The sequence below is a fragment of the Microtus oregoni genome, unplaced genomic scaffold, assembly GCF_018167655.1.
Source record: "Microtus oregoni isolate MIOR12 unplaced genomic scaffold, Mior012 000021F_ref0000039, whole genome shotgun sequence".
Lineage (NCBI taxonomy): Eukaryota > Metazoa > Chordata > Mammalia > Rodentia > Cricetidae > Microtus > Microtus oregoni.
The window spans coordinates 29,064,989-29,084,672 of record NW_024543080.1 but is presented as its reverse complement, the minus strand read 5'-3'; the positions used below and the strand labels follow the sequence as shown (position 1 = coordinate 29,084,672).

General features: G+C 44.4%; 1 protein-coding gene across 2 annotated transcripts; it reads left to right on the top strand.

The window, feature by feature from the left end:
- The first annotated feature begins 14 nt into the window (after window positions 1–14).
- Window positions 15–17,714, top strand: Lias (lipoic acid synthetase). 2 transcript variants are annotated; one of them, XM_041671436.1, is made up of 11 exons: window positions 15–153; window positions 1,219–1,391; window positions 3,086–3,179; window positions 4,106–4,186; window positions 5,387–5,543; window positions 5,614–5,671; window positions 7,306–7,434; window positions 9,843–9,988; window positions 11,563–11,633; window positions 12,721–12,832; window positions 17,432–17,714. In XM_041671436.1, the coding sequence occupies exons 1-11, from the start codon at window positions 109–111 to the stop codon at window positions 17,488–17,490; spliced, it is 1,125 nt and encodes a 374-aa protein (XP_041527370.1). In that variant the 5' UTR covers window positions 15–108; the 3' UTR covers window positions 17,491–17,714. The 2 variants fall into 2 exon arrangements, with proteins under 2 accessions (XP_041527370.1, XP_041527371.1); XM_041671437.1 differs by lacking the exons at window positions 3,086–3,179; window positions 5,387–5,543; window positions 5,614–5,671.
- Window positions 17,715–19,684: the final 1,970 nt, after the last annotated feature.

Below are 19,684 nucleotides of genomic sequence, written 5' to 3'. Positions count from 1 at the left end.
GGTCGATGAAGACGTGTCATAAGCAAAGCGACCGGTGTTTAGCGGCGTCCTATTCCGCCGGTGCTGGTCCCTCGAGCCCTTGACCCTCCTAAGACCTGACTGGGGGGGATGTCTCTACGCTGCGGGGACGCGGCTCGCAGCCTGGGGTCCTGGGTGAGCGGCAGAAACGCTGTTGATTAGCCGAAGTCCAAAACTAGGGAAATCTTTCCAGATATCCTTTTCTGAACGCCCTGGCTCGTCAGGAATGAAAGTCACAGCGGTGGCATATCCTGATGATTGCAGTTTAAACTTGTTGACAGCATGCTTTTAGTGCCTGTTTTAAGAATAAAAGACTTGAGCCGGGCGGTGGTGGCGCACGCCTTTAATCCCAGCACTCGGGAGGCAGAGGCAGGCGGATCTCTGTGAGTTCGAGACCAGCCTGGTCTACAGAGCTAGTTCCAGGGACAGGCTCCAAAACCACAGAGAAACCCTGTTTTGAAAATAAATAAATAGATAGATAGATAGATAGATAGATAGATAGATAAAGAAAGAAAGAAAGAAAGAAAGAAAAAAGAAAAGACTTGCCGGGTGGTGGCGGCGCACGCCTTTAATCCCAGCACTCAGAAGGCAGACACAAGTGGATCTCTGTGAGTTCGAGGCCAGCCTGGTCTACAGAGCGAGTTCCAGCACAGCCTGGAGTACACAAAGAAACTCTGTCTGAAAAAAGACATGAAAATGTGACATGCTGGGGGGACTTGATTGGGGGAGGGGGAGGGAAATGGGAAGCGGTTGTGGGGACGAGGCAGAAATCCTTAATAAATAAATAAATTTAAAAAAAATAAAAAAAAGAAAAAAAAGAAAATGTGACATGTTAAGTCAGTTCCTAAAATTTTCTAATCTGCATTTAGTGTTTTAACTCTTAGTCTCGTACCCCACCCCTACCCGCTTTCTATGGGGCAGGGGATGCACAGATCTCTTTCGCTGGCCTGAAACTAAATTTGTAGACCAGACAATCCTCCCTTGCCTCCTCTGAGTGATGAATTACAGGTTTGAGCCACCATAGTTAGAGGTTCTTTTGCCTTGAGTCTTTTTAAGACTACCCAAACACTAAATAGTTTCAGCTCTTAAACCGTTTTACATAACTTCTGAATCAGTCCTTTGGCTTTGGTATTATAATGGGTTAAAACTAAATTATTCCAGAGTGTGCTGAATGAATGTTATAATAAACCTTTTCTGCAGGTATTTGGAAGATATTTATACAACCCGACTAGAGCATTAAGTTCTTTGCCCGATAAAAAAAAGGAATTTTTACAGAATGGACCAGATCTTCAAGATTTTGTGTCTGGTGATCTTGCGGACAAGAGCACCTGGGATGAATATAAAGGAAATTTAAAGCGCCAGAAAGGAGAAAGGTAACTGAATATTAGATATTATTTTAGTATCCCACCCTTTGATTTTGTGCACTGTTTTTAATCAAGCCCTGTCGATTTTAAATTTCAGACATGTTAAATTTACCAAAGATACTAGAAGTGATGACAAATCTAAATAGGATAGGCGAGCAAAGCTGTTAGCATCGTTTTAGTGTTTCTGGGCCCTCTGGCCATTTTTCTTCATCCTTCTTAAAAGGACCTGATCATTTTACAGTGTGATCTCCCATTTTATACCCCAGCATCTAATTGGATAAGTGTAGACTTTCCTCTAGGTAATAATTGATTTATATTATTTGGTTTATCAAGACAGGGATTCTCTGTATAGACCTGAATGTTCTGGAACTCGCTCTGTAAACCAGGCTGGCCTTGAACACACAGAGATCCACCTGCTTTTACCTCCCAAGTGCTGGGATTAAAGGCCTATGCCACCGCGTCTGGCTCTAACTTGTTCTTTTTCTGAGAAAGTTTGCATATAGCCTACAGTTACTTTATCTTCGTTAATGATGAAAGGTTGCCTGGCAAGCAGAAGCCTCAATTCCTAGTACCACAATAAACAGAAATCGTAACAGAAGTATGGTGAGGTTTGGATCTACAGGGTCATTTTCATAATTACTTACTAACAGTTTCTAGATCACAAGGGAATAAAGTGAAGGGGGAAATAAGGGTATATATAGCCTCCATTCCAAATTGTTGATCTACCTTTTGTTGTTGTTATTGTCAGTTTGTCGTTTTCTGGTTTACTGTGTAGCTAAATTTGACCTTGAACTCCCGATCCTCCTACCTCTTTGGTTTAAATTCTAGCATTACAGACATGAACCACTACAGCTAACAAGTTGTCTCTCTTTATTAATGACTAGAATCTAGAATGCAGGGTAGATAGTGTGCAGTTGGGCTCTTTCCTTATTTGGAGTTACTGCAGCAGTTTGTACTATGATGTGGAATATTATTTTAAGGAGGTGAAGATGTGTTCCATTTGTTTCCGCTGCCTTTGTTAACAATGTGAAGATGTGTTACATTCAGCGCATCTTGCCTGCCTTAGGCACCTGATTGGCCTAATAAAAAGCTGAACAGCCAATAGCTAAGCTGAAGAGTTATAGGCAGGACTGGTGAGCAGAGAGAGTAAGTAGAAGGAGGACTCTAGCTAGGCTCAAGAGAGGAGGAGGAGGAAAAAATGAGGAAGAAAGAGAGTGACATGCCTAGACTAGATGCCAGGCAGCTGCCAGCCAAACATGTGAAGCAGTGAAGTTAAGATATACAGAGGGAAAAAAGGTAAAAAGCCCACAGGCAAAACAGATTAAGAGAAACAGATTAAAGTAAGAGCTAAGGCCGGGTATTCATAACTAAGTCTCTATGTTGTGATTTGGGAGCTGGTTGTTGGTCCAAAAGAGAAAGCCTGGTACAGTAGTGTTCACAGGGAAGGACACACTCAACGACATATCTGTCCTTTAATTAGAATAGTATAGCAATGCGCCTTTGCATAAGGTAGCTGTAAGCATAGCATGCCTTAGACTCCATTATCAGTGTTTCCTAAAGCAGCTTGAACAGACCTGAGATTGAGTCTTTGGTCTTCTTCCTGTGATGGAACTGAGTCCAAGAATGTGGAAAAAGCTGCTAGAGCTAAGCTGCATGTCTTCCAGAGGTTGGTAACGGGCAGTTGTTCGTTTGGCTTTCCCTAGGTTAAGACTACCTCCGTGGTTAAAGACAGAGATACCCATGGGTAAAAATTACAATAAGCTGAAAACTACATTGCGGAATTTAAATCTCCACACAGTGAGTAGCCAGTGTGTTTCCCCTCGATTTTAATCCAAGTCTATGCTCTCTCTCCATATTTATAACAAAAAGGTTTTGAGATACAGTCTAACTATTTAGCATAGGCTAGAGCTCCCTGATTGGTCTCAAACTTGTGATTCTCCTGTCTTAGCCTCCTAAGTGCTTGGGTTATAAGATGTGTGTTGCCAGGCCAGACCAAGAAGAAGTGGTTGATAAGTATGTGACTCTTAGCAGGGAAAGTGAAGCGTGAGCTACAGTAGTGATGGTGTACGTGATGCCCGGCAGTGGTGGCGCACACCTTTATCCCAGCACTTGGCAGGCAGAGGCAGGTGGATCTCTGTGAGTTTGAGGACAGCCTAGTCTACAGAGTGAGTTCCAGGACAGCCTGGGCTACACAGAGAAATCCTGTCTTGAAAAACCAAAGTGAAAACAAAAAACATACATAGACCTGTAGGGCCTGAGAGTTTAACCCAGTGCGTGCTTAGTGTGTTTGATAGCACTTTGGTCCCTAACTCCCCTTTATATTTTCCTGCAAAATAAACAATAGGTGATTATATTTCTTCTGAAATGCATTGGAAACAACAGGCAGTTTAAATTATGTAATACTGGGCTGGAGGGATGGCTCAGTGGTTAAGAGCAAGGCTACTTTCTCTTCTAAAGGTCCCAGGTTCAGTTCTTAGCACCCACATGGCCACTCACAACCATATCTACCTCCAGTTTCAGGGGATCTGACACTCTCTTCTGGATACCGCTTGACATTGGGCATGCATGTCGTACACAGAGATAGATGCAGGCAAAACACCCATACATACAAAATTATAATAAAAATAATCTTAAAACAAAACGAAACAAACCTGGGACCATCTAATGCTTCGTTGTTGGTAGGTAGGTCTCTTCAACCTGCTGCACCGTTTCCCTTTTCACAGGTCTGCGAGGAAGCCCGGTGTCCCAACATTGGAGAGTGTTGGGGAGGTGGAGAATATGCTACAGCCACAGCCACCATCATGGTAAGGAGGCCCGCTCAGTCTCTACAGCTTTGGTCCAGGCGTGGGGCAGGGGTATTTTATGTCCTCCTCCTAAGGATGTGCACTGTGAACATCCAGTGAAATCTTTATTGCATATGAATTCCTGAAACTTACAAAGAAAAAGAAGTGATAGAATCTTGTCACCTGTTGTGATATGACTCTTCTCTGAATTAGTCTATTATTGGTTCTTCCATGTATCTAGTAGTTAACTATTTGGTACCTTAGGGGAAGTGTTGGATCAATGTTTGGAGATATTCTTCATAATTATTTAACTTTTGTGCACTTTTTCCTATCATGTATTTAACAAGAATGAGCTGTATTTCCAGTTCCACTCTCCTCAGATCTGCATGATGTCTTCCCACTGAGTATATCAGCAGCCAGTGGCTCAGGGGGCGGAATCACCTGCTGTCAAGCCTGGTGACCTGAGTTCAACCCACAGGACCTACACAGTGGATGGAAAAAGTCAACTCCTACAGTTGCCCTCTGACGTCCTTGTGTTTCCACACACACAGATGCCCATACAGACAAAATAAATTTAAAATGTCATTTTAAAAGAATATATTTTAAAATCATATTTGTTGATTTTTAAGTAGTAAATAGTCTTTATAAACCATGAGTAAGCTGTAAAAAATAACGATTTGTCAGGCAGTGGCACACGCCTTTAATCCCAGCACTCGGGAGGCAGGGGCAGGAGGACCTCTGTGAATTCGAGGCCAACCTGGTCTACTGAGTGAGTTTCAGGATAGCTAAAGCTAAGGCTACACAGAGAAACCCTGTCTCAAAAAAAAAAGAGAGAGAGAGAGAGAGAAAGAGAGAGAGAAAGAGAGAGAGTCAAAGGACAGCTTTGTGCGTCTGTTCTTCCCACTTTTGCATGGGGTCTGGGAATTGAACTCAGGTCACCATGCTTGTTGCCTAGTGAGTTATCTCACTGGCCCTTAAATTATAAAATTTAAAATTCATATGCTCCCTCCTGATCCCATAACCCTCCAGTTCCCTTAACACTTACTTGAGGGTATCATTTTCTTTTTCCACATAAATTTGTATTCCTTAACCATATGGTATTTAATTTTGAATATTTCAGATTCCTTATAGACAGAGTCATTCTGTTGATGTTCTTTGCCATGTTTTTGGCGTTGTATTCCTGAGAGTCATCTGATTTGAATTGTAACATCTCTATTTTAGTTGATGGGGGACACATGTACAAGAGGTTGCAGATTTTGTTCTGTTAAGACTGCAAGAAACCCCCCTCCGTTGGATGCCAATGAGCCCTACAATACGGCCAAAGCAATTGCAGAGTGGGGTCTGGATTATGTTGTGCTGACATCGGTGGATCGAGATGGTCAGTAGTGTGTCGTGGTGACTCCCGCTGGGTGTGGCGCAGCTCGAGCAATAACTGCTTTTCTTTCTAGATGTGCCCGACGGCGGAGCTGAGCACATCGCCAAGACCGTGTCGTGCCTGAAGGAGAGGTACTTGTTCACGTTCGTTATGTGTTTAAGGAACTTTAGACACACACATTCCTTTTGAGGGCTTTGTCTCTCTTTTTCTTTCTTTTTTTCTTTTTCTTTTGAGACAGAGTCTGTGTAGCCCTGGTTGCCCTGAAACTCACTAGATAGACAAGGCTGGCCTTGAGCCCACAGAGAACCACCCTCCTCTGCCTCCCAAATGCTAGGATTTTTTTTTAATCTCATGCATTCCAAAAAGATTAAAAAGGAGCAAAATTCACCAGATTAGCGGCACACACCTTTATTCCTAGTGTTTAAGTGCAGAGACGGGATCTCTGAATTTGAGGTCAGCGTGGTGTACATAATTGTTAATGGAGACTGCTTGTTTGTTTCCCGGCTGCCCAGACCAGAATAATCACACAGAAACTATATTAATTACAACACTACTTGGCCAATAGCTTAGGTGTATTCCTAGCTAACTCTTATATCTTAAACTAACCCACTTCTATTAATGTGTGTATTGCCACGAGGCTGTGGCTTACAGGAAAGGTTCTGGCAGTGGCGTTTTGTTCCTTCGGCCTATACATGACATCTCTCTGATTCCGTCCACTCTCTCTCTATAGTTCTTCCAGCCTGGCTATATTTTGCCCTGTTATAGGTCATACCAGCTTCTTTATTGACCAATGGTAATAAAACATACTGATAGCAAACAGAGGGGAATCCCACATCACATAATGAACTCCAGGCTAGCCAGGGCTGCATAGTGAGACTTTGTCTCTAAAAACAAAAGGAGCGAAATAGTTTCTGGAACTCGGTGCTGGTATAATGTCTATTGTACTAACATGTTTTTCCAATGATTTCCAAGTTTTTCTGATTCTTAACACTTTAAAAAATTGTGCAGCTCACGAAGTTTCCTTCACAGGCACTTACTAATGGATCTCAGGTGTAATTTTTAAAGTCAGTTTCAGAGTTACACACCAAGAACTTTCCGCATCTTCTGTTCACAAGGGACCAAGTGTGGTCCTCCGTCTCTATTCTCAGGGAACTGCTGCATCCTGCCTTTGGGTTTGCAGACTGCTCTGTGACCTAGTTCATATTACAGTGCTCACTAGATAGGTACAGCCAGTATAAACAGGAAGATTAATGTTTGTTGGTACTTCATTTAAAGATAAAAACTCATGGCTCAGCAAACCTAGAAACAGCTTTTAAAGCTGAAAGCACGGTGAGATATTTGCCCACAGGAGATGAGGAGGGGAGTGTTTGGTGAATTACAGAGGAAATCAGAGTCAAAGCAGATGGCATTTGCATCCACAGAAGAAATACCCCACTTTGTTTTCTAAACAGTAAAATAATAAGAAGAATACTTATGCCTTATTTTGGTTCCTTTAAATGATTTTACTTTTTAATCACCTACTCCCATTAGGTTTAAGTGGGAGTCTACTGATGGCTGTTGAGGTAGATGCTCTGGTCATTATGGAATACAGTTTACCACTCTGAGGGTTTCCTACGGTTGCTCACTTAGGACTATGGTGTGCCCAGGCCCTCCTTAGCAGGGCTCAGGGGCTGCTGCGGTCACCCTGGGCCAGCGGGGACACTGTGTAGGCAGCAGTCCCGTCGGCTCTTTTCTTCCGTTCTGGGCTTATCTTTTTTTCTTCTAGGAATCCAAAAATCCTTGTGGAATGCCTCACCCCTGACTTCCGAGGAGATCTGAGAGCAGTAGAAAAGGTCGCTCTGTCGGGCTTAGATGTGTACGCGCACAATGTAGAAACTGTTCCAGAATTACAGAGGTGACTGCATGTTCGTGGGCCACAGCATGCTATGGGTCTCACTTTGCAGGGGGACTTTGCAGTGGACTTATACAAAGGCAGCTCCTTTGTTTCCCTTCCCCCTTTCCTTTCCTTTCTCTCTTGATCTTCATTTTGTCCTTCCTCCATAAGTTAATAAAAAAAAATCAGAAAAGATAACCACCAAAAGTGAGTGACCAAGGGCTAGAAAGATGGCTCAGTGATTAAGAGCCCATATGCTCTTACAGAAACTAGAGTTCAGTTCCTGTCACTCCAGCTCCATGGTGTTCCCACGGCCTTGGAAGTTGGTAGAGTGCAGCTGCACTTGTGCACACACCCACACACGAGCATACACACGTACATATAATTAAAAAGAAAAGTCTTTTTAAAAAAATGTGCAAACATCACCCATGATGTTTCTAGCCAGTAATGAGAGCTACTGTCACTGTGTATTGTGTTACACCTATAAATATCTATGCGATTGTTGTCGGCGGTTTTCAGTTTTTGTTGTTGTTTTGAGACAGGGTTTCGCTGTGTAGCCTTGGCTGTTCTGGAACTCACTCTGTAGACCAGGCTGGCCTCGAACTCACAGAGATCCACCTGTCTCTGCCTCCCAAATGCTGGGATTAAAGGTGTGCACCACTACCACCTGACCTACGATGTTTTAATGACACGTAATGACATCTTTACTGTTTTCTAGCAGCATTATTGTTGCAGATGCACTGAATTCCTTTCTTTTCCAGAATATTTCTCAAATGAAAAGTGATGTATCAGAAAAACCACTGTTTTAAACCTCTTAATAAATAGACAGACTCTGAAACAGAAAAAAAAAAAAAGTAGACAAACTCGCCGGGCGGAAGTGGCTCTTTAAAAAAACAAAACGAAACAAACAAACAAAAAAACTCAAAACCAAGAATAATAGTGCATACTTTTAATCCCAGCACCCAGGAGACAGAAGCAGGTGGGTCTCTAGTCTCTAAGTTTTAGGCTAGCCTGTTCTATATTTCACATCCTAGGACAGCCAAGGCTACATGGTCAGACCTTGTCTCAGATAGAAACCCAAACAACACCCAGCTGCTCTCTGACATGCCCCGCCTCTGAGAAAATAAACAATAAAGACAAATGTTTGAAGTCCACCTTGCTAAGTGTGGTGGCACACAGCTGTCACCCTAGCCAGCACACAGGCTGAGGCAGAAGGGTTGCAAGTTCAAGACCAACATAGTTAGCGTTAGCGTGACCGCCCCACAAAGTGTTGGCTTTCTATACTGTCAGTTTTATGGAGGTTTTTAAATTGCTCTTTTTAAACTTACATTTGTGTGTGTGTGTGTGCAAGTCACAAGATAACGTACTGTTCTTGTTGTTTGTTTGTTGTTTTCCTTATATATGGGTGCACTGCTGTGCACTGTGTGCATGCAGTGCCCTGGAAGGCCAGAGGCCAGAGGGTGTTTATCCCTTGGAACTAGAGTTACACACTTATTAACGTCCTGTGGGTACTGGCACTTGAACCTGAATCCTCTGGAATAGCAGTCAGTTCTAACCGCTCAGCCATCTCTTTAACTCCCTGCCTCTTATTTAAATTAAAACAAAACAAAAATACAGAACATAGGCTGCATTAGAAGTCAGCTAAGCTCTGGTCTTCCATTATCCCTTTGCATTCCTTCTCATTTAAGCCACGGTGGTTTGGCCATGTTGAAGGGTCGCCACCCAGTCTGTGGTGAGATCGTCAGCAGTGGGTGCCAGTCTTCCTGATTTCACTTCAGAAACTTACCCTTTCCAGCGAAAATCCCAGAATGCTTTTTCCTCCAAGCCTGCAGTGTTACTACGTGCCAGCAGAGGGCAGCCCAACCTGCAGGAAGAAAAGCACATAAAAGTTTCAACCCCAGAAATGAGCGTTCTGGTACGTTTTGTGCTCAGAGTGGGGTTTGTCTGTCTTTTGTCCAGTTTCTTTTCTTGCTAAAGGTCATTCTAATTTTGAGCTTTAGGTTCTCAGTTTTCAGTGTATAAACCAAGTAGCTTCCAGTCTGGGCTTCTCTGTCCCACGCTTGAGAGGCCTGAAAAGTTGATATATCTAGGAAGCCAGTGAGGCCTCCTTTTCTTTCCCACTTTAATTACCTCTATGCACATATGTTCCACTGGTACAGATGCTCACTAACTGTGGGTCACGTGTTCCAGAGCAGTGTTTCTCCTCCTTCCTGATGCTGGGACCCTTCAATACACTTCCTCATGTTATAGTGGCCCCAGCCATAAAATTATTTTCATTGCTACTTCACAACTATTGTTTTGCTACTGTTATGAATCATAATGTGAGATCCAGTGGTCTTAGGCTACCCCTGTGAAAGGTTGAGAACACTGTTCTAGAATGTGCTTTCTGGTTGAACTTGCTTTGTCACTGAGAGCTGCCCATTTTCCAGGAAAGTTCGTGACCCCCGGGCCAATTTTGACCAGTCTCTTCGTGTATTGAAACATGCTAAGAAAGTTCAGCCTGATATTGTTTCCAAAACATCAATAATGCTGGGCCTAGGTGAAACGGATGAGCAAGTCCATGCAACGATGAAAGGTAAAGACATTGAAAACCAGAAACCCCTTTCCTTTAATGTTCAGTGGTAGCCGGAACTCCATTTCAAGAGTCTGTTAAATGCATGCTTCCTCCATATTCTTAAGCGCAGGTGACGGTGAGAACAGCGTACCTGGCGTGCAGCTGTAGGCCTGCAGGAGCATTCGGCCTTCTTTATCATCATGGAACAGTGTGCGTGGAGCTTAACACAGGGATCTTTAGTCCTTGTCCTTGCCTGTTCCAATGAGAACAAGATTGCACTCTGTCATTGAGTGGTGTGGAAAGCCAGTTCGGCACCAGGCTCTGGTGGATGAGATTCTGAAGGCTGTGGCTTTAGCTTAGTAGTAGAGTGCTTGCCTACCAAGTACAACTGAAAAAGAAAGACTCTGATATGTCACAGGCCAAGTCACACTCCGGGAGCACAGCCTGCTCACCAGAGCAAAGCCCAGGCAGCACGCTTGACTCTTTTTACCTTAGGATAGTTGTTCCTTCACCTTTTTTTTTTTTTAAGGCAGAGTTGGAGTTTATTTTTTTTTAAATATTTATTTATTTATTACGTATACAATGTTCTGTCTGTGTGTATGTCTGCAGGCCAGAAGAGGGCACCAGACCTCATTCCAGATGGTTGTGAGCCACCATGTGGTTGCTGGGAATTGAACTCAGGACCTTTGGAAGAGCAGGCAATGCTCTTAACCACTGAGCCATCTCTCCAGCCCCCGGAGTTTATTTTTTTTTAATATTTATTTATTTATTATGTATATAGTATTCTGTCTGTATGTCTGCAGGCCAGAAGAGGGCACCGGATCTCATTACAGATGGTTGTGAGCCACCATGTGGTTGCTGGGAACTGAACTCAGGACCTTTGGAAGAGCAGGCAATGCTCTTAACCGCTGAGCTATCTCTCCAGAGTTGGAGTTTATTAAGAAAAGATTTTAGGTGTTAGGGCTGAAATGATGGCTCAGCCATTAAAGGCCAGGCTAACAACCAAATATATAAGAATTCGGTTCCTAGCACCTTTTCAGTCACCAAAAACAGAAAACCAAAGAAAAAAAAGATTTTTTACATAGACTTAAGCATGGGGATGACTAGAGATACACTCAAGAGAAGGAAAAGTACAGCCAGGCATGGGCATGGCTTCTATTTGATAGCATTAAGTGGCTTTCTTCTTTCTTTTTTTCTTTTTTTTTCTTTTTCTTTTTTTTTTTTCTTTGTTTTGAGTATCTGTGTAGCTCCAGCTGTCTTAGAACTTGCTCTGAGGCCAGGTTGGCCTCAAACTCAGAGATGCACTTGCCTCTGCCTCCTGAGTGCTGAGACTCAAGGCATGCGCCAGCATATCCAGCCTTGAGATTTTCTTTCTGTCTCCCGGTTTCACACTACAGTGGTAACCGTTCTGTGTTTCCGATTCCCACCAGCATCCCTGGCTCATGTGTTTCTGAATGACTGGGTTTCCTCCCGCCTGTCATTGCCTGTGGTGACAGAGCACACAGGGTGGGAGCTGTCCTCGCGGGACCTGTGCTTAGTCTGTAGCTGTGCCTGAAACAGCTGCTGCTGGAATCCTTGCTGTTCTTCCCTTTCAGCACTCCGCGAAGCTGATGTGGACTGTTTAACTCTAGGACAGTATATGCAGCCAACGAAGCGCCACCTTAAGGTACAAGTGTCCTGAGTTGCCAAATATTTTCTTAGTAATTTGAAGTAAATCTTCACTGTCCACAGGTAAAAATAAGAAGCTATTAGCTTTTTAGTATAATGTTCCATGTGTACGTGCAAGTTTCCATCTTCTTGCCCACATAAAGCAGTGACTTACTGCTACCCAGTTGTTCGAGTCAAGTGGACATACAGAGAAAGTTAAAGGTTGGGAGATTTTGCATTTGGTGATCCTGCAAAGGAAGGCAGGTGTCTGTTTCTGTAATAGAGTGTATATTTACTGGAGAAAATTGTGTTGAGTACTATCATGTCCTATAGCACATTCAGGCTGTTGCTCAGTGGTAAAGCACTTGCCTAGTATGTGTGAGGTCCTAGTCCAATCATTAGGACTGCCAAACAGACAGACAAACCAAAATAAAACATGTGCCATGTACAGTGCTAAACATGAGACACAAGATGAATTAGTCTTGTCCTCAGGCATCTTATAAGGGGACTTAGAGTGACATTAGGGTGCTTGCAGACTTGAGTTCACGTCCCAGAACCCACGTTGTCTTTTAGCCAGACAGTGGCGTGTGCTTATAATCCCTGCACAGGTGAGACAGACACAGGTAGATTCCTGGGGCTTGATGGCCAGCCAGCCTGACCTACTTAAGAGTTCCAGGCCACTGAGGGTCCTGTAGCAAAAGAAGGTGGAATGTCTGAGGAATGACTTCCAAAGTTGTCGATGGCCTATACACATGTACACAAGCACCCACAAAAATGTGCTCGCGCACACACCACACACACACACACACACACACACACGGAATCTTACAGGAAGGACCAATTCTTGCTTCTACTATTAATACATGAAAGAAAAACATAAGTAATCTTTGTACTCTCATTTTTCCCCTTTAGAACAGCTAATGTAGTACAAGGTGACACTCTCTCCTCTCTGAGTCCTCTGTGGTTATGCTCTGATAGAGGCCAGCAACATGTACATGGGGAGGGGGCTGGATAAATGCTGAGCCCTTCCGAGTACATAGACTTTATATAGAAGCAGAGTTACTTAGCATTCTGAAATCTGTTCTGAAGAGATTCTTTACATCAAGGTTGAAGAGTACGTTACTCCTGAGAAGTTCAAGTACTGGGAAAAAGTAGGAAATGAGCTTGGATTTCATTACACTGCAAGTGGCCCTTTGGTGCGCTCTTCATATAAAGCAGGTAAGTTCGCCTCGGGTGCTGCTTCTTTTTAGAATTAATTTCCATTAATGTTCCACCCCAAACCACCAAAGTTCTAAAGCAAATTGCAATAGGTGGTTGTCGGCTGTCAGGGGAATAAAAGGAGATTGTCTTTTCCTGGAGCGTCGTTCACAGCTTGGCTCTGTGGGGTCACAGAAAGAGGGTGCTCTCCAGGCTCACCTGTCTGTGCACTCTGTGGGGTCACAGACAGAGGGTGCTCTCCAGGCTCACCTGTCTCTACATTCTGTGGGATCACAGACAGAGGGTGCTCTCCAGGCTCACCTGTCTCTGCATTCTGTGGGGTCACAGACAGAGGGTGCTCTCCAGGCTCACCTGTCTCTACATTCTGTGGGATCACAGACAGAGGGTGCTCTCCAGGCTCACCTGTCTCTGCATTCTGTGGGGTCACAGACAGAGGGTGCTCTCCAGGCTCACCTGTCTCTACATTCTGTGGGATCACAGACAGAGGGTGCTCTCCAGGCTCACCTGTCTGTGCACTCTGTGGGGTCACAGAGGGTGCTCTCCAGGCTCACCTGTCTCTGCATTCTGTGGGGTCACAGACAGAGGGTGCTCTCCAGGCTCACCTGTCTCTACATTCTGTGGGGTCACAGACAGAGGGTGCTCTCCAGGCTCACCTGTCTCTACACTCTGTGGGGTCACAGAAAGAGGGTGCTCTCCAGGCTCACCTGTCTCTACACTCTGTGGGGTCACAGACAGAGGGTGCTCTCCAGGCTCACCTGTCTGTGCACTCTGTGAGGTCACAGAAAGAGGGTGCTCTCCAGGCTCACCTGTCTCTACATTCTGTGGGGTCAGAAAGAGGGTGCTCTCCAGGCTCACCTGTCTCTACACTCTGTGGGGTCACAGAAAGAGGGTGCTCTCCAGGCTCACCTGTCTCTACATTCTGTGGGGTCAGAAAGAGGGTGCTCTCCAGGCTCACCTGTCTCTACATTCTGTGGGGTCAGAAAGAGGGTGCTCTCCAGGCTCACCTGTCTCTACACTCTGTGGGGTCACAGAAAGAGGGTGCTCTCCAGGCTCACCTGTCTCTACATTCTGTGGGGTCAGAAAGAGGGTGCTCTCCAGGCTCACCTGTCTCTACATTCTGTGGGGTCAGAAAGAGGGTGCTCTCCAGGCTCACCTGTCTCTACATTCTGTGGGGTCAGAAAGAGGGTGCTCTCCAGGCTCACCTGTCTCTACATTCTGTGGGGTCACAGACAGAGGGTGCTCTCCAGGCTCACCTGTCTCTACACTCTGTGGGGTCACAGACAGAGGGTGCTCTCCAGGCTCACCTGTCTCTACATTCTGTGGGGTCACAGACAGAGGGTGCTCTTCAGGCTCACCTGTCTCTACATTCTGTGGGGTCAGAAAGAGGGTGCTCTCCAGGCTCACCTGTCTCTACACTCTGTGGGGTCACAGAAAGAGGGTGCTCTCCAGGCTCACCTGTCTCTACATTCTGTGGGGTCACAGAAAGAGGGTGCTCTCCAGGCTCACCTGTCTCTACATTCTGTGGGGTCAGAAAGAGGGTGCTCTCCAGGCTCACCTGTCTGTGCACTCTGCCTGCTGCTCTCGGTACTGCAGCCATTGACAGGAGCAGAGAGTTGTACAGTCAGTTACTGCATGGGTGCCTTCAGTAGCGGATCTTCCAGAAACAACAGCGCATGCAGAGCATGGGTACTGTTTTCTGGAAAATGTGTGTTTATTTGACAGCGGTGCCAGCTGCATCTCATGCTGCCGATTCCAGAGCAGCGCAAGCATTGAGACCCTATAGTGCTGCTTCTTGTACAGTTAAAAGAGAAGAAACTGTAAAATCACCTTTTCCCTAAGCAAAGTTTAGTGGTTTTACTAACTTATTGTTTCACTTTTGGTATTTAGCTCTTGCTTTAGTCAGTTGATTGAACTGATTATAAAAATAAAAGCGTTTTCCAAGGAATTAAAAAGTCATTTCGGGCTAGGAATGTAACTCAGTGGTAGAGCTCTTGCCCAGCGTGCATGAGGCCCTAGGCTGAGTTCTCAGCAGTGCAGGAAGAAAGAAAGGAGGAAAAAGAAGTCATCTGAGCCAGACTTGGCAGTATACGCCTGCAATGCCAGCATTTAGGAGGCTAGTGAAGGAGATGGAGGAGGACGATGTTGCCCTGGTAGTTGGGGTCAGCAATTGGGACTGGTAAACTAGGTGTTTTGGGATATGTACGCAGTGTGTTAATACCATTAATGGTCATTTACTTGATTGCTGTATATACTGGGGTCTAGATCATAGACATATTTAAGTTAAAGTTCTGTGTAGAAAAATCAACATTTACATATCAGTGATACTCAGTATCCCTATAAAGGAATTTAAGTGAGCTGGGCATGGTGCACACTTGTAATCATAGCACTTGGGAAGGGGGTCAGGCCACCCTCTGCTTTGTTGTGAATTTGAGGCCAGCTTGGGCTCCATGAGACTCCTGTTTAAAAAAAGCCAAATAGGAAGAAAGAAAAGAAATTTTTTTTTTGCTTTGCTTTGTTTTATTTTTTATTTTATTTTTTTTTAATTTATTTATTTATTAAGGATTTCTGCCTCCTCCCCACCACCGCCTCCCATTTCCCTCCCCCTCCCCTGATCAAGTCCCTCTCCCTCATCAGCTCAAAGAGCAATCAGGGTTCCCTGACCTGTGGGAAGTCCAAGGACCACCCACCTCCATCCAGGTCTAGTAAGGTGAGCATCCAAACTGCCTAGGCTCCCACAAAGCCAGTACGTGCAGTAGGATCAAAAACCCATTGCCATTGTTCTTGAGTTCTCAGTAGTCCTCATTGTCCGCTATGTTCAGCAAGTCCGGTTTTATCCCATGCTTTTTCAGACCCAGGCCAGCTGGCCTTGGTGAATTCCTGATAGAACATCCCCATTGTCTCAGTGTGTGGGTAAACCCCTCGCGGTCCTGAGTTCCTTGCTCGTGCTCCCTCTCCTTCTGCTCCTGATTTGGACCTTGAGATTTCTGTCCGGTGAAAAGAACTTTAAGATATTTTTATGAATAGTTTATCCTACTTATAAAGGCCAAAAATTTGAATTCTAGGTTTTTTTTTTTTAAAGTAGTAAAAGAAAACATGAAGTTGGGTGTGTGTGGGAGGAGTTGGGGGAAGAGTGGAGAGGACTCAAAATGTATTATATTCATATATGGATTCTCAAAGAATTATTAAAAAACCTAAGACTTTGGCTCAGCACTGACAGACTGTGAAGGCTTACACACATACATAACTAGAAGTGAGGGTGGGGCAGGATGATTGACAAGTTGAAATACATACAGAAGCCAGAAGTCAGTTTCTAGAAGTGGGCACCCTAGAGTAACATTTATTTTATTTTTGCCTTTTTTATGTGCATGGCAGGTGACTTTATTTATTTATTTAGTTTTGTTTTTTTGAGACAGGGTTTCTCTATGTAGCCCTGGTTGTCCTGGAACTAGCTCTGTAGACCAGGCTGGCCTCCAACTCACAGATCCACCTGCCTCTGCCTCCAAAGTGCTGGGATTAAAGGTGTACACCACCACCACCCAGCTTCTTATTTTTATTTACTTTTTAATTTTTGAGACAGGGTCTCACTATACAGTCCTTGCTGACTTGGAACTCAGGCCTGCCTGTGCCTCCAAGTGCTGAGATTGAAGATGTGAACAACCATGGTCAGCATTAAGTAGTACTTAAAGGGAAATCTAATATTTGTAAGGAAGTGAATTGTGACTCTTTAGTATTTGTAAAGTCACTACTAAAAGATTGAATTCTGGTGTATTGAGCATTGAACACAGATTTCACACCAGATTTCAGTCTGGTGATGTCAGTTCTGTGTCTACCAGATTTCGGTGAAGGACTGAGCAGTATAGACAAGAGGCTCAGGATCCTTGGTGATTGGGTTTGGATGTGGTGGTGGCGTTCTGATTGTGCCTGTATGGTAGCAGAGGGGAGCTGACCAACTCCTCATAAAGTCAAGCACCGAGCTCCTCTGACGCATGCTGAACTAAATGGAGCCTCGTGGGCTGAGAGGGATGTGTAGCTCAGGCTCGGCTCAGATGGGGACAGGCGCCCATTACATTCAACCAGATCCCACCCGAGTGCTCAGCTGCATGAGGTCGGCTTTATAAACATCAGGTTCAGGCTAATGACAGACAGGCAGCTCTCTGAAATGCCCTGTGCTAACGGCAGCACTTTATAGAACGAAGAGTAGTTAGCACTCACGGCGGGGTGAACGTGCAGAAGCAGACACGTGGGCTCTGGTCGTCTTGCATAACACTTGGGTATTGCAAGGAACAACAATTGAGAGCAATTCTTTTTGGTCCCTGAGTAGCCCTGTGCTGTTATGGAGAGAGAAAAGGGAAGGGGAGGTGTGGTAAAGTATTATAATCTCAAAAAATATAATAAAAAATCAAATCAAAACAGTAGGGGAAAATTTAAAAGATATGGAGTATTTAGGTGATAAAAATAGTGCCTTTGAGATTTGAGAGGAGGGCAAGCCAGTACATACAATCCTTCTTTGTGTGTGGGGAGAGGTGGGTGTTTCTGAAGTAGCAGCTTGTTGCTGCTTGCTTTAAGATGACATTAATATATTCTATTTTTCCCAAATAGGTGAATTTTTCCTGAAAAATCTAGTGGCTAAAAGAAAAACGAAAGCTTCTAAAGTTTAGCCAAGACCTTCAGAATTACAGGAATTTGAAGATTTTACTTCCAGTTGGTGCCAGCCTTTCAGAATTCCTGTGCATCCAACCAACGCTGTTGTCTCTGCAGTGTCTGGTGTCTGGTCCAGGAACAGTAGCAAGTAGCTGTAATTCCTCTCAGGCCATCCCCAGCTACCTGAGTAAGACCCGATCCCAAAATAAAAAAAAAAAATTAAAGAAGAAAAGAAGAGAAAAGAAAAAAATCTGTAAGCTATACATTTAATGATAATTCATTTAACTTCTTGCTCCTTTCCTTGTCCTTGTCATTGTGATGATAGAATCATAGAACATCTTGAACAGTTTGCTGTTACATTAACAACGTTCAGAAGAGCTCATAAATCACAGTAATAGATCTATAATTATGACATTTCTGGCTTTCTTTGTTGTTTGTTTGTTTTGTTTTTCAAGATAAGGTTTCTCAGTCTCTGTGGAGCCTATCCTGGAACTCGCTCTGTAGACCAGGCTGGCCTCAAACTCATAGAGATCCGCCCGCCCTTGCCTCCCGAGTGCTGAGATTGGGATTAAATATGTGCGTCACCACTGCCTGGCTCGACATTTCTTTTTTTTTAAATGACTTATTTTTACTTATTTGTGTGTGTGTGTGCAGTACACATGTCTGTGGAAGGTGTCTTCTGGACCAACTGTGTGTGTGTGTGTGTGTGTGTGTGTGTGTGTGTGTGTGTGTATGTGTGTGTGTGCAGTATACATGTCTGTGGAGGTGTCTTCTGGACTCTGTGTGTGTGTGTGTGTGTGCAGTACACATGTCTGTGGAGGTGTCTTCTGGACTGTGTGTGTGTGTGTGCAGTACACATGTCTGTGGAGGTGTCTTCTGGACTGTGTGTGTGCAGTACACATGTCTGTGGAGGTGTCTTCTGGACTAACTGTGTGTGTGTGCAGTACACATGTCTGTGGAGGTGTCTTCTGGACTAACTGTGTGTGTGTGTGCAGTACACATGCCTGTGGAGGGTGTCTTCTGGACTGTGTGTGCAGTACACATGTCTGTGGAGGCGTCTTCTGGACTGTGTGTGCAGTACACATGCCTGTGGAGGGTGTCTTCTGGATGGTGTGTGCAGTACACATGTCTGTGGAGGTGTCTTCTGGACTGTGTGTGTGTGTGTGTGTGTGTGCAGTACACATGCCTATGGAGGTATCTTCTGAACTAGAGTTAGAGGAACATGTGCACCTGCACATATGAACTCAGTGGCACATGATAATAACACATCTCTTTAAAAGACCTGCACAGGCAGAACCAAGTCAGTCAGCATCACAGTGTGGAGCTGGGAATGGCTCACGAGCCCCACTAGTGTTGGCAGCTGAGGAGCTACTGACAGTTGATAGCTGCGGGGAGGGGGAATGTCAGTTTTCTTCAGGGGTGTGGTCTCCATAGGTTTACCATTGCTCTAGAACAGTGATTCTCAATCTTCCGAATGATGCAACCCTTTAATACAGTTCCCAACCATAAATTTATTTCATTGTGTCAGGTAGTGCTGGTGCACGCCTTTATTCCCAGCACTCAAGGGGCAGAGGCAGATGGATCCTTGTCAGGCCAGCCTGGTCTACAGAGTGAGTTCCAGGACAGGCTTCAAAGCTACACAGAAACCCTGTCTCAAAAAAAAAAAACTGAAAAAAAGAAAAACTAAAACAACTAATTTATTTCATTGCTACTTCATAACTAATTCTGCTACTTTTTTTAAAAAAGATTTATTTATTTTATGTATGAATCTCCATTGGCATGCCTGACTTTATGCCAGAAGGGGGCAGCAAATCCCACTACAGATGGTTGGGAGCCACCATGTGGTTGCTGGGAATTGAACTCAGGACCTTTGAAAGAATAAGTAATGCTCTTAACTGATGAGCCATCTCTCCAGCCCCCTAATTCTGTTACTCTTATGAATTATAATTAAATATCTGATATGCAGGATATCTGATATGTGACTCCCAAGGGGCACTTGACCCACAGGTTGAGAATCTCTGCTCTAGTGAATGACTCAACACCCATGAAGATATGGGAAGCCAAAATGGACTCAGTGATTTGTGTGTGTGGTTTTTTGAAACAGGGTTCCTCTGTGTAGCTTTGACTATCCTGGAACTCACTTTGTAGATCAGGTTACCCTTGAACTCCGAGTGCTGAGATTAAAGGTGAGCGCCACCATGCTAGACCTGG

Bases quoted from the DNA above. Each gene is read 5' to 3' on its own strand.
- Lias (XM_041671436.1), top strand. From the start codon at position 109: ATGTCTCTACGCTGCGGGGACGCGGCTCGCAGCCTGGGGTCCTGG. The intron at 3,180-4,105 runs GTGAGTAGCCAG...CCCTTTTCACAG, and splicing joins GGAATTTAAATCTCCACACA to GTCTGCGAGGAAGCCCGGTG. The intron at 11,634-12,720 runs GTACAAGTGTCC...CTTTACATCAAG, and splicing joins CAACGAAGCGCCACCTTAAG to GTTGAAGAGTACGTTACTCC.